This window comes from Mobula hypostoma, chromosome 1 (genome assembly GCF_963921235.1).
Source record: "Mobula hypostoma chromosome 1, sMobHyp1.1, whole genome shotgun sequence".
Lineage (NCBI taxonomy): Eukaryota > Metazoa > Chordata > Chondrichthyes > Myliobatiformes > Myliobatidae > Mobula > Mobula hypostoma.
In genome coordinates this window covers 76,731,919-76,746,560 of record NC_086097.1, presented here as the reverse complement: position 1 = coordinate 76,746,560, position 14,642 = coordinate 76,731,919, and the positions used below count along the sequence as shown (strand labels likewise).

The window sequence follows — 14,642 nt, the reverse complement described above, 5'->3', positions numbered from 1 at the left end:
GAACAGTGAGAGTTTGAAGATGTGTTGGTTTGCACAACTTTTGAGTACCCTACCAGGTACAACATCGTAACTTGATGCCTTACCCTCTTGAAAGATATTTGACATCAGCCTCCGAGACAGATCACAGTGTTGCCAGATGCTGCAGGGATTCATACAGATGTGGTTGTGCATCTGATTCCATCTCTAACTTCAATCAGAATTGTTTCGTCATTCGAAAGGTCATGAATACCACGGATCTAGCCCTCCAAAGACTGCTGGTTCATCCACGGCTTCTGGCTTGGGTATGTTCAGTGCGTTCTCGAAGGCACATACCTAGGTCTTGAAGTCAGTGACAATTGTTGCATATTCATTCAGATTCGAAGATGAGTCCCTGAATAGTGTCCAGTGTACTGATTCAAAGCAGTCCTGCAAGTGCTACTCCACCTCCTTTGACCATGCTTTCGCGGTCCTCGCCATTGGTCTGAGGTGAGGTCCTCAGTCGCCGCCTATATGCTGGGAGGAGGAGTACAGACAGGTGATCAGACTTGCCAGACTTTGGGTGTGGGGTGGCATGGTAAACATACTTGATAGTGATGCAGCAATGGTCAAGTGTGTAGGCTCCTCTGGTTCCATGGGTGAAATGCTGGTGGCAGCTGCTCAGAGACTTCTTCAATCTGGCCTGGTTGAAATCCCTCACAGTGATAGGGAAGACATCAGAGGGCACTGTTTTTTGACTACTGTTCACAGTGCTCAGCTCCTCCAATGCTTGCATCATGTTGACCAGGGGTGGAATATACACCACTACCATGATGACGGTGGAAATCTTCCTTGGCAGATAAAATAGAAGACAATCAATTATTAGATGTTCCAGCTTGGGGGAGCAGATCTGAGGTGGAACCGCCATGTCTGTGCACCATGATGATTTCCTTTTCTAATTCACCCATTTCCATTCAAATAGAATTATTTGTAACTCAGTTGTATTTAACACCGGCATCTCATTGAAGGCAGTATTTGGCAGGCTTTCCCTGGCACACAGAGTAATCAACTAATCCTCATACAAAAATTTCTTTAGTAGCTCAGTTAAGAAATCCTCCAGATTTCTAATGAAATTAAAGTTCTTGAATGCTACAATCTCATCCTTAAGGATGTATTAAGTATTTGAAATCACATTCCAAGTTGGTAGCTTTTAATTATCTCTAAGATTGGAGGATTAAAGTGCTTCTTTCTTTGGCATCTCTATAAAGGACAAAGGACATGGAGTATACTTCCCAAGATTATAGTATTGTGTCAAGTTCAACTGACAAGATCACTTTTCTCTTGAATAATCTTGAGTTTTTCTGTGCTGTCTTCATTTATTTCTGCTTCTATGATGCTATTGATCTGAAGTAGTTTCTCTATTTGTTTCATGTATGAAGCTTAGGACACAAAATCTCTGTTGAAAATCCAGTGCAAGGAGATGAAGTAGCTAATTTGACACCTTCTCCAAATCCCATTCTCACCAAACTGATGATGTCACCTTTAAGATATTTGCCCTCCATTTAGGTGCCTGTTTAGTTAAGTGATTGCAGTCTCCAACTCAGGCCCATTCTCTCTGCCTGCTACTGCCCACTAAACTCATACCTCATACCTCAACTCCATTCTATCCCCCTTGGTTCAGTCCCTTTCCACCTACATCCATGACACTTCTCACGGACTCAATCTCCTCACTAAGTTTCAAATCCCTGACCCTGAATGCCTCATTTTCTCCATGGATGTCCTGTCCCTATACCCTTCCATTCCCCCATCAAGAAGTTCTTAAACCCCGCCCCCGACTTCTTTCTAAATAAAAGAACCAAGCAGTTCTCCTCCACCACCACCCTCCTCTATCTGGGAGAACTGGCCCTCATGATCAACAATTATTCCTCTGGCTCTGCCCACTTTCTCCAGACTCAAGGGGTAGACATGGCCACTTGCATCTGCCCCAGCGATGCTAACCTTTTTGTTGAGTATGAAGAACAGTCCATGTTCCAAGCCTATCCTAGTAATGCTCCCCAACTCTTCCTCCACTATATTGACAATTGCATTGGTGCTGCTCCATACACCCATGCTCAGCTCGTCAATTTCATCAACTTTGTCTTCGGTTTCCACCCTGTCCTTAAATTCACCTGATTCATTTAAGACACTTCCTTCCCATTTCTTAATCTTTCTTTTTGTCCCTCCCCACTAATCTCCCTCCTGGCATTTATCCCTGCAAGCAGCTAAAGTGCTACACCTGCCCATTCACCTCCTCCCCCACCTCCATTCAGGGCCCTAAACAATCCTTCCAGATGAGGCAACACTTAACCTGCAAATTTACTGGGGTCATCTATTATGTCTGGTGCTCTCAACACAGCCTCCTCTACGTTGGTGAGACCTGTTATAAATTGTCAGGCACCTCTTCTTCATCCACCACAAGTGGAATTTCCTGGTGGCCAAACATTTTAATTCCCATTCCCATTTTCGTCATGTCAATCCATGGCATCCTCTTGTGCCATGATGAGGCCACCCTCAGGGTGGAGGAGCAACACCTCATATTCCATTTCGGTAGCATCCAACCTGCTGGCGTGAATATCGATTTCTCCTTGTGATAAAAAAAGTTCCTCCCCTCTTCCTTTTTCTTCTTTTCCCCACTCTTCTCACCTGTTTGTCAGCTCCCCCTGAGTCCCCTCCTCCTTCCTTTCTCCATTGGTCCATTCTCCTCTTCTATCAGATTCCTTTCTCTCCAACCCTTTACTTTTCTTACCCTCGTGGCTTCATCTATCACCTTCTAGCCTCCTCCTTCCCCTCACCCCACCTTTTTATTCTGGTGCCTTCCCCCTTCATTTCCAGTCTCAGCCCGAAATGTTGACTGTTTATTCATTTCCATAGATTCTGCCTGACCTGTGGAATTCCTCCAGCATTTTGTGTGTTTCCTTTGTCTGAAGCAGAGTTCCCATTGTCTGAAGCTTTCTTATCTCATTACTTCCATTATAGTTGCCCTTTACTTCTCTGAGAACGGCGAAGCCTCTATTCAGATCCTTTGTTTGGAGTTTGGTCAGAATTCACTCTGTGCTCATGTCTGCAAGATTACCTGCTGCAATGCTGCTGGTGTGCTCTCCACAGGTCACACCATTGTCATTATCATGTGGCTGTTCACAGAGGCTCACAAATATGGTGATGGCTACTGCCTCCGTCTGTCTACTGAAGTCTCAATCGGTATCTCTCTTCTGAAATTCATGCAGACCTGCCTCCTGACGTGCGTATAAAGTGTGAAACATTTTTCTTGCTCCCCATATAGGTCCTTGGACCTTAAATAAGTCACCAATCTGTGGTGATGCAACAAAAACATTTGGGCTCAGTGACAAATATCAAAATGGAAAAGTTCACTTACAAAGGCCAAGCACTCACACTATCTATAAATGGAGAGTTCCAGCTTCTATGAAAGACTGGTCTGACTATATACAGTGCAGTTACATCATTTGACTGTCATTCAAATACATCTGTCTATATAGAGAAGTATTCCACCTTGTTGTAATTATCCAATGAAACACTGTTTGTAACAGGCTCATATTCAAACAACCTTCTGTTAGGCAGACCAAGCTGGCTAACATTTGTACTATGTAATATCTGATGCACAAAGATTTAGATGCCAATGTTTTGACTTTAAAAAAAATTTGGAATGGCAAATGTAGACCAAAAATGTGGAAGAATAATACAACATTGTTACTATTTCTTACCTCTTCTTTAAATAAGTTCTGCCTGTTTCTGAGAGAACGTAATTTGTACTGTTTGTCTTCGTGTTTTAATTCCTCCTCTGGCGGATGGAAGTAAATGATAAGGTCTTGCAAGGCTTCCTGAACTTCTTTTATTGGTAATTTGACAGGTCCACTTTTTCCAAGACAATCAAGACCCCTGCAGAAATGTCTGTGAGTCATTTCTTAAGTGATTTAAAACACAGTCCATCCAATGGATGACATAAAATAACATAAAATGCTAAAGCAAGATACTGCAGTTGCTGCAAATCTGAAATAAAAATGCCAGAAATACTCAACATGATAGTGCACGAAGACAGAAACAGTCAATTACTGTCTCAAGTTAATTACTTTTCATCATATTCTCTTTCCATAGATGCTCCCTGATGAGTATATCCAGCATTTTCACTTTTGTGTAAATAACTTACTTCATTCAACAAAGCAACTTAAAACATCACAAAGCATCTGCAAAGTGAAAAAATGAAGTCCAGCTAGCATGGACAGTTGTGAGGAGCAATGAAGGGTTTGAGTGAGATGGAGGCTTTAATGGCTGTCCAGAGGATCAAAGGAGAGTCAAAGAATGCAAAGTATTTGTGCCATCAAAGGGGAAGAAAGGAGCAAGTGAGGGGGAATCAGAGAGGAAGGGTTGACAAAAATTACAAGGCTGTTGGAGACTGCAAAATGTGGAAAGGGACATGCCACAGGGAAAGATCACAAGAAAGATGAACCCTTAAAGGAAGTACAAATAAATCAAATAAATAATATTTAATTGCACATTTCAGATTGAAGTTTATGGGAAAAGAGACCAGGAGAAAACTATGGAAGACATACTTAGAAACGGCAAAAATTAGGGCTAAGCATTCTAGCAGTATTATGGTGGGAATACTAATGAGGTGGAATATGTCGTGCAAGTAGAACAGTTAATCCTGACAATGGAGCTACAGTATGTTAGGTTAAAAGAAATAAATGGATTTAATATGAGTTGATTGTGTTCTTATCATTAGCTTGAAAAGATAAATGGAAACGATTAATAACAAATGTAGTTTGTGATTAGTCTTCCTAATAATCAACTGGAAATTTTCACAAATTTATGGCAGAATATCAGTCAGCCCAAAAGTCTATAGTGAATGGGTGTTGGAAAGCTTCGGAGAGATGGAGCCAGTCAACATCAGCGAATACACAGAAACTGATCATATTTCTGCAAATTATCCCAAAAAGATGCTGCATGCAGCTAAGAAGGATAGCATTTTATATAGAAATCTTGATGTCTGCAACAGCAAAGTTATATGTGCAAACGCAAAAAGTTACTGTTGGTGATATTCTGTCCCTCCTTGCACAGACGATCAAAACAAAAAATGAATTTTTCAAGAACTTCAAGTAAATTCGCACGATAAGGAACAATGAAGAAATTATGTCTTGCTCAGTCAGGAGTGACTGAAATTAAACCACATACCAAACTTTAATTACTGCAGAATAACCTCTCTGATCCTGAAATAAACAATCTTAAAAATGAAGGTTCCATTTCCTCAGAAGGACATTCATAACTTGGTTGTTTTTGTTTTGAGATCTTTTGGTGTGATATTCACATTTCTTCCTTATCCAAAGCTTTTCTATTTGCCTTGCAGAATCCATTGCCTGTTGCTGGATGCCAAAGACCGCCTGTTACTCACCAAAATCAAACTGGTGTAGAATAAAGGAAACATCCATTCTATAGTCCTCTGGAAGTTTGTAGAGAACATTTTTCTCTGGGACAACAAAAACAAACACCACTCCTTTGCTGCTGACCATAAATATTTAACCAACAGAGCAACATATGAAGACGCATTGCTTTAATTGTAATAAAACAAACTGCACTGGTATCTAACTGATAACAAGTCAAAGTAGAGGAGAATAAAATCAGCTTTGGTTGACAAAAAGTAGTAGTTAATGTCCATTTAAACCATTGATTGGCACCCACTTTCACAGACATTTATAGTTATGTGAAAACCATGGCAACAATAGAAGATATTGAATATGAGTTACCTTGCTAACTTGATGACTCAGGGATAGAAATATAAGTTCAGTTTTGAGATGTAAGCATTTTGAAAGGTGGAGAGTAATAAATAATCTATTTCAGCAAGCGAAAATATAGCATAGAAGATATATTATCTCCGAAGTACCTGATAAATTGATTAAATAAGATGGTTGTTTTTCGGATAATTCGAGCTGCTCGTGACTCTTCACTTTGACAACGTTGCAAAATTAGACCATCATCCATATGTCCTTCTTGGTGTAGTATTACCTGAAACCAAGAAACTTTCTCTGAATACAAGCTTGGCCAACATTTTTCCATGTGAGTAAATGAAAACATGAATACAATACAAATTCCTGGAAACGAACTCAGAAATTAACAGACCAACTGGCACTGAGATCCATGCCAAGCTGAAGAAAGGGAGTGTGTTTTTCCTGAGTTTCTCTGGTCCACATAATTGGTATAATTTTAAAGAGAACTCCCTATCAAGTCAGAAAGCATCATCTGCACACTTATTTCTTTTTAAATCAGCTTGCAAGAAGATACCAATGACAATGAATGAATTGTACACTTAGTGGAAAAATGTATTACTAACAAGAGAAAATCTGCAGATGCTGGAAATCTGAGCAACACACAAAATGCTGGAAGAACTTAACAGGCCAGGCTGCATCTATAGAAAAAAGCACAGTTGACATTTCGGGCCGAAACCCCTCGGCAGGACCGGAGAAAGAAAGCTGAGCAGTAGATTTGAAAGGTGGGGGGAAGGGACAGAGAACCACCAGGCGATAGGTGAAACTGGGAGGGGGAGGAATGAAGCAAAGAGCTAGGAAGTTGATTGGTGAAAGAGACAGAAGGCCATGGAAGAAAGAAAAAAGGGGGGCAGGAGGAGCACCAGAGGGAGGCGATGGGCAGGCAGGGAGATAACATAAGAGAGGGAAAAGGGGATGGGAAGTGGTGAAGAGGGGGGATGGGAGATATTACTGTTAGTCTGAGAGATCGATGTTCATGCCATCAGGTTGGAGTCTGCCTAAACAGAATACAAGGTGTGTTCCTCCAACCTAAGTGTGGCCTTATTACAACAGTGGAGGAGGCCATGGATGGACATATCGGAATGGGAATGGGAAGTGGAATTAAAATGTGTGGCCACTGGGAGATCCCACTTCTTCTGGCAGACGGAGCATAGATGCTCAGCGAAGCGGTTTCCTAATCTACGTTGGGTCTCGCCGATATACAGGAGGCCACACCGGGAGCACCAACCACAGTATATGACCCCAACAGACTCACAGGTGAAGTGCTGTCTCACCTGAAGGACTGTTTGGAGCCCTGAATGGTAGTGAGGGAGGAGGTGTAGGGGCAGGCGTAGCACTTGCTCCACCTGCCTTGATGGAGATCAGTGGGGAAGGACAAATGAACAAGGGAGTCATGTAGGGAGCAATCCCTGTGGGAAGCAGAAAGAGAAAGGGAGGGAAAGATGTGTATGGTGGTGGGATCCAGTTGGAGGTGGTGGAAGTTTCAGAGAATTATGTGCTGGATCTGCAGGCTGGTGGGGTGGTAGGTGAGGACTGGAGGAACCCTATCCCTGGTAGCGAGGTGGGAGGATGGGGTAAGAGCAGACGTACATGAAATGGAAGAGATACGATTCAGGGCGGCGTTGATGGTGGAGGAAGGGAAGCCCCTTTCTTTGAAAAAGGAGGACATCTCCTTCGGTTTAGAATGAAAAGCCTCATCCTGAGAGCAGATGCGGCAGAGACGGAGGAATTGTGAGAAGGGGATGGTGTTTTTACAAGCAGCAGAGTGGGATGAGGTATAGTCCAGGTAGCTGTGAGAGTCCGTTGATTTATAATAGACATCGGCGGATAAGCTGACACTGGAGATAAAGACAGTGAGATCGAGAAAGGGAAGGGAAGTGTTTCAAATGGACCAGGTGAACTTGAGGGCAGGGTGAAAGTTGGAGTATTACTAATTCAGATTTAAACAATGGAAGAGTGCTTTGCTGAAAACGTGGAACCACTACTATTGTTTATCTCTATCATCAGCACTAGCAAAGAGTGGATATTTATCTTTGAATCATGTTTATTGCTTTAACAAGTTATGCATCATGTATTAGGCTATTCCTTATGAACTACACGAGAACTACATTATAAATTACTACTGTCATACTAGCTGTGTACTCACCTTTCGCTTCAGAGGTCCCAGACGTGCTGATTTAGCATCTGGAGCATGATATGTTAACCAGAGGCCAGTGGCTACATGCTGAATAATACAAACTGAATCACCGTACTTGATTTCTGGGACTCCCATACCTTCTATATCTCGCTTTGGGTGCAAATCCAACTTGTCCTTTGATATTTACATAGAATGAAAAGAAAGATATTCAATATTGTTTTATGCAATTCTTTTAATGCATGGCACGAAATCCAAGATGTCACAAATATACTATGCAAGCACTAAGCTTAAGTGCCAATTAAACTTACCCTCACAAAGCTTAATTTTAAGCTTCTTTTCATTATTTCTGCTTATCTGAAAAAACAATAGCTCTACAAATTTGAGCAAGGTCAGTCTGCTGCATCTTCAGACCTTCACTCTTCCTGACCTTTTTCATAGATAATGGTAAAAAAATGGGAATATTGTAACCTCGTGTACTTGGCTGAAAATGGAATTTGGATGGGTTGGGGGACATGCATAACGGAGAAACATTTCGATATGCTGCCTTGAATTCTACTTCAGCATCTTTATGAAAAGCTAAGCTACTCACCCAAAGGCCATTTGGTTCTCATTACTCTAAACAAGCACAATGACATTGCAGGGCTTCAAATGCAAAACTAACTGTAGCCTGAGCAGGAACCACTGTAGATTCACCGCTTAGCTGAGGTAGGCAGTGAATGGAGGAGGTCCTGTACCCCGTACTTCCAAATGAAAAGTTTGGATAAATTTCCCAATCCAAGCTACTCCCTGCCCTTTGCTGCAGGCCACCTGATTTGCGTAAGGTTAGTGGCCACTTTCTGCAGGTTTCAGGGCAGGTTCATTTTAAAAAAGGAATTAAAATACCCTGCATTAGACTTGGGGAATGAAGAGTGGATTTCTATCTCATCTCAATCATCCATTCACCAAAAAAAAAAGGCCTGGAGATAAAATTGGCACCTAATATGAGAAACAATAATGAAAAATCCATGAGAATAAAACCAGTAACAGTTTCTTTACTTCTCAATGATTATATTCAATGCTATGTAACAGAAAGTCTTTTCTATCAACATACCTTTGACAATCTAAAACAGAATGATGTTGCTTTGGTGTCTGAATAAATGGGATCCAGTAACACCAGGCCCTGGTCTTGAACTAAGCCCAGATACAGGCCCGTGGTAAGGTGTCGTAGGCGAAATGACTGGCCCCACTTAATATGACTGCCACTCCAACTAATTGAGGGAAAGAGAAAAGCAGGCAGGAATATAGTTATAGCAGCACACTTTTAATAAGCAACAATATTTTGAAATATTGTGCCTTGAGAGAATTAATTTCCTTTTATCCCTATCACAGTTACAGAAGCTGTGGAAAAATGAAGGAATTTACTTGGTCAAATGGCAGAAAGCTGGTATGATTAACTTGAGGTGCATGTCTTAGCCTTGAGTATGGTGCAAGTTTACTAGAATAATACCTGGCATAAAATGTTAAATTCTGAGAGTTAGCTTTCTGAACTTGGTTTGTTTTCAGTTCTGCAGACAGTCTTTTTGATACGTTTTCTCTGGTGAAGGATTTGGGAACAACACAGCATAGTTTTAGAATACAAAGGTCAAGTGATAACTGAAATATGTTTCCCCCAAAACAATGGTCAGGGAATGTGAAGTTCTTAGCCTGAAGCACAATGGGTGTTGTGCTAGTTCCAATTTTAATGTCACAGGTATGGAATGCAGCCTGAGAGGAGGAGTTGAATACAGTGGTGCAGCTAGTAGAACAGTTGCCACATTAAGCCAGAGACTCAAATTCAAACCTGCCTTCCGGTGCTGTCTGTGTAGAGTTTGCACATTCTCTCTGTGGATCATGTGGGTTTCCTCTGAGTAATCTGGTTTCTTTGCACATCCCAGCAACATGTGTCAGGTTAATTAATTTAGAGGTTAATTGGCCACTGTAAATTACCCCTCCTATGTAGGTAAGTGATAAAATCTGGGGGAGTTTATGAGAACATAGGGAGAAAAAGAATAATATGGCATTTGTGTAAATAAGCTGTTAACGGTTAGTGTGGACTTGATGGGTTGAAAAGTTTGTTTCCATGCTGTTTCTCTCTATGACCCTATAATAAATACGCTATCATCTCGTCCCAATGTGGCAGAGAAACTCCAGGGACTGAATAGGCACTCTTAATCTCATATGCCTATATTTTTACCTTTTCCCCTTTACTTCTTCCATTGAACTTTGCTCTTATGATGAGGTTATAATATGTGGAAAGATTAAATGGACTGGATCTATGCCCCTGGAGTTTGGAAGAATGGGAGGAGATCTTAATGGCTTACACCTCCGGCTTACAGCTCCTTGGTGCTGGACTGTCACCTGAGCAAGTGCAGTTGTGCCCGATTCACATCCCCGTTCATTGTGAACTCTAAGCGGCTCCAGTGCCCGGGGTTGCTTTGTGGATTCGTTTGTTTTCGTGTCCAGCTGAGTTGCCGGCCGTTTGTCGCCACTCTGAGACAAAGGTACGAATTCTGCCGTTTCCATGGCCAGCTGAGATATGCTGGCCAGTGGCCGCTTCTCCGAGACGAGATTCGAATGGACTGTCGTGGTTCGGATTTCGTCATCTCGTATCCAGCTGAGTAGGCACGCCGTTTGCCGCTACTCGAATGGACTATCGTTGCTTTGTCATTCCGTGTCCGAGTCCAACTCATAGTCCAGGTTCCACGTACGAGTCCAAGTCTAAGTCTAGGCTCGGTGTTGCAGTCCGGTCCAGTCCAAGTCCCAAGGCTCCGAGTCCAAGTCCAGGTTTTACCCGTTTGTTATCTAACGTTCATGTCCATGTTGGCTTTTTATCCTTGCTCCCTGGCCTTCTTAGTAACTATCAATAAATACACCTCTGTTAATTCTACCCCTGTGTCTGTGTCCTGTCCTTGGGTCTGCTCCCAGTCGCTCCGTGCAACACACCATTACTGTAAACAGGATGTGTACCATTCACCGTTCCACCATTACCCCCACCCCCCACCATCTGATGTCAATGACCAGCTCTTTTATTTGCCGATATTAAGGGAAAGGTTGTTGTCATGGCACTATATTACTAGGCTCCTCATCTCCTTCCTATACTTCAACTCATTATTACTTGAGATACAGTCCACTACAATGGACTGTATCTGGAAAATTGTGGATGGAGTTAGATTAGAACCTGGCCATGCAGTGTCGAGTGTACAGAGAGTAGAGCAGGGGGCTGATTACACAGCCTGGTGGGACGTGGCCTGTTGGTCAGGAAGTCAAACATCCAGTTGCAAAGAGAATTGTTGAGTTTCAGGCTTAGAAGTTTGTAGATGCGTTTGCTCAGAACTCTAGTACTGAAGGCAAAGTTGTGGTCAATAAGTATTCTAAAGTAGATATCTTTACTGATTAAATATTCCAGAGATGAGTGTAGGGCTAGGGTGATGGCATCCGACGTGGATCCGTTGCAGTGCTAGTTGAATCGCAGTGGGTTAAGGTTGTCAGAAAGGCTGCAGTCAATGCGTGCCATGACCAGATGCTTGAAACATTTAATAATGGGAAATATCAGAGCCACCAGGCATTAGTCATTTAGACATGTTACCTTGTTTTTCTTAGGTACCGGGATGATAATAGTCTCCTTGAAGCGGGTGGGAAGCTTACATTGAAGCAGGGAGAGGTTAAAATATCTGTAAGTATTCCCACAAACTGATCTGGACAGGATCCAAGGATATGGCTAGGATACCATCCGGACTAGCTGCTCTCTGCGGGTTCAGGCTTTGACAGACTAATTTTATATCCGCAGTGGTGACTGTGGGTTCAGGTGTTTTGGAAGCTGTCAGGACAGGTGGTGATATTCTAAACCCCCTCTGCTGAAAACTCATCAGGAAGGGACATGCTGTTGTCAGCAATGCCACCTGCTTTTGGTTTGTAGCCCATGCTAGCCCTGCTACAACTGAGAGCTAATCTGGTACTCTCCTTGGGATTGGTATTGTGTCTTGGCATCCCTGATGACTTTAAAGAGGTCATATCCTGATTTCTTGTGAAGGTCAGGTTACTTGATTTGAACAGCTTAGTCTGAGACTTCCAAAGGGAATCCTGAAGCTGAAATCAAGAGCAACTTCTTCGTTCAAAATGTTGTGAATCTCAGGGGTCTCTGTTATGTTTTATAACTCTGAAATATCAAACTAATTCAAAGGAAGATACAGGAGTCCAAAATGTGAGTCGAACCTTGTGTTTAGTTTACGTGAGATCCACATGTACCACGTGGTATAGCGTGATGACGTATGCGTTTCATATATTTATAGATATAACTCGCAATGAATTACTTAAATGGACAAGAATGCTTAATTGACAAATATATATACAAAATTACTCAAATATATTTAAATATTAAATATACACAACAGTCTCTACCCTAGGGAGCTATGGCATCTGCATCATTAAGTATTGTCAAGGTCAAAATAGAATATTTTTAAGGGATGAGGCAGGAAAATGAAAGGTGGAGCAGTCCAATGGCCAACTATTTTTTTTCTGCATGTTTACACCTCATCCTTCCTCAGGAGCAGAAGGAAGAAGGTACGTCCTTTATTCCTGTTAATGAAGATCTTGCTGTGGTCTCAATATATTGATTCATTTCATCACAAGGCCTCAAAACAATCTCCTTACTCAACGCTTGGTCTACAATGAGCAGAATGAATTTCTACCACACTATGCAAGGACTTCTGAGCTATTTGCGTAAGCAACAGTTGAAAAGAATATTTACACCTCAAATCTCAGTGTTAGACAGAAAACCTTAAAACTTTTACTGTGCTCTAAAGCTTAAATGTCTTAATGTTACCTGATTCGAAGAGGTTCTACACGCCATAATGATCTGGCAAAGGATCCTGCTTCCCCACTTTCGTAGTTAACTGTTCTGCAAACAGATTACAAACTAATGTTTGTCAAAGGTATCAGGCAATTTTTATTAAGATTTCTCCTTTCCTGATTGAACAAAGGCTACCAGCAATCTGCATCATAGCCTCATTCTGCTGCAGATGGGTAGGAAATCAACAGACTCCACACAAGTTTACAACATTTTTGTTCTTAAAAATCCTACCAAATAAAAGCTAACATTTTGTAGTGTGGCAGTGCCTAGTTAGCTTGCAATTTATTATTTCATTGATTATTGTGAAGATTGAAATAAATTTGCAGATACAGATATAACTTCATATGTTCAGCCTAATTGGTGCCAGTCTCCTAATGAATACAACAACATTGATAATGACGACAACTCTTAATATTGTCAAATTATAATATTTTATGCCAATAAAAACAGAAAGTTCATTTGTTTTACTTGTTCTATTAACATAGTAATGACATAAAATTAAATGTAGCATACAGTATTATTAAGGCAAAAATTGAGTGTGAATTAAGAGCTGGAGGAAGGGTAGGGTCACTCTCTGAAGTACGGAAAGAACCAGAAAGGATGTGTGATTAAATTACTTCAAAGGATCCTATCTGAGTTGGGTTTGCAGTACCAGCCATAGACCTATTCAAGGTGATGCTCTTTAAGGCAGGCAGAAGCAGGTGTATTAAAACCTGTATTTGCATAAGTGTCACACACAAATGATAATTCCATGCATCTGCCACTAAAAACTATGTAAACGGTGAACTGATATGCATTGCATACTGTTGTATGGCAACATCAAGACCAGAATTTTAGAATCAGGTTTATTATCACTTATATATGTTGTGAAATTTGTTGTTTTGTGGCAGCAGTGTAGAGGAAAACATAAAAATCATTATAAGTTACAATAAATAAATAGTGCAAATGGAATAATGAGATTGTGTTTCTGGGTTTATGGACTGTTCAGAAATCTGATGGTGGAAGGAAAGGAGCTGTTCCTGAAATGTTGAGTGTGGATTTTCAGGCTCCTGTATCCCCTCCTCAATGAGAATAATGAGAAGAGGGAATGTCCCGGATGGTGAGGGTCTTTAATGAGGCACCACCTCCTGAAGGTGTCCTCAATGGTGGGGAGAGTTGGGCCTGTGATGGAGCTGGCCGACTCTACAGCCCTCTGAAACCTATTTCATACCAGGCAGTGGGGCAACCAGTCAGAATGCTTTCCACCGTACATTAGTAGAAATTTGCAAGGTATACCAAATCTCCTCAAACTCTCATTTAAGTCAAGCTGCCCACTGCCTTTTTCATGATTACGTCAATCTGTTGGGTCCAGGAAAGATGTCTGAGATATTGACGCTCAGGAACTTGAAGCTGCTCACCATTTCCATCATTGCACAATCAGTGGGAATTGGAATCTCTCCTCCCAACTTCCCCTTCCCAAAGTCTACAATCTGTCCCTTAGTCTTCCTGACACTGACTGCAAGGTTGTAGTTGAGGCATTGCTCAATCAGCCAATCTATATTGCTCTTCTAATCACCTCGTCACCACCTGAGATTTTGCCAACAACAGTGGTGTCATGGGTGAATTTTATAGATGGCGCTTGAGCTGTGCCTAACCATACAATTATGAAGGTGGAGAGAGTAGAGCAATTGGCTAAGCATGCCTCCCTGAGGTGCCCCTATAATGATAGTCTGTAAAGTGCAGTACGTAACAGTCCCTGATGTCCCTCTAGTATTGCAGTCTTGCTCCGAGGTTGTCAATTTTATATTCCAGACACTGTATAAAAGTCAGGAGAATGGTATGGAAGAGTGGCCTTAGGGCCTTGTATAGTAACCAATCACAAACAAGAGAA

General features: G+C 41.6%; 1 protein-coding gene across 9 annotated transcripts in view; it reads right to left on the bottom strand.

The window, feature by feature from the left end:
- ryr3 (ryanodine receptor 3) overlaps nt 1-14,642 on the bottom strand; it is a 380,840-nt gene that overhangs the window by 283,586 nt on the left and 82,612 nt on the right. For all 9 annotated transcript variants that reach the window (XM_063051027.1, XM_063051036.1, XM_063051064.1 and 6 more), the window contains 5 exons: nt 12,746-12,820; nt 8,996-9,152; nt 7,915-8,079; nt 5,888-6,009; nt 3,714-3,888 (listed from right to left, as the gene is read on the bottom strand). In XM_063051027.1, coding sequence (XP_062907097.1) covers nt 3,714-3,888; nt 5,888-6,009; nt 7,915-8,079; nt 8,996-9,152; nt 12,746-12,820 — 694 coding nt within the window. The remainder of the gene's footprint in view (nt 1-3,713; nt 3,889-5,887; nt 6,010-7,914; nt 8,080-8,995; nt 9,153-12,745; nt 12,821-14,642) is intronic.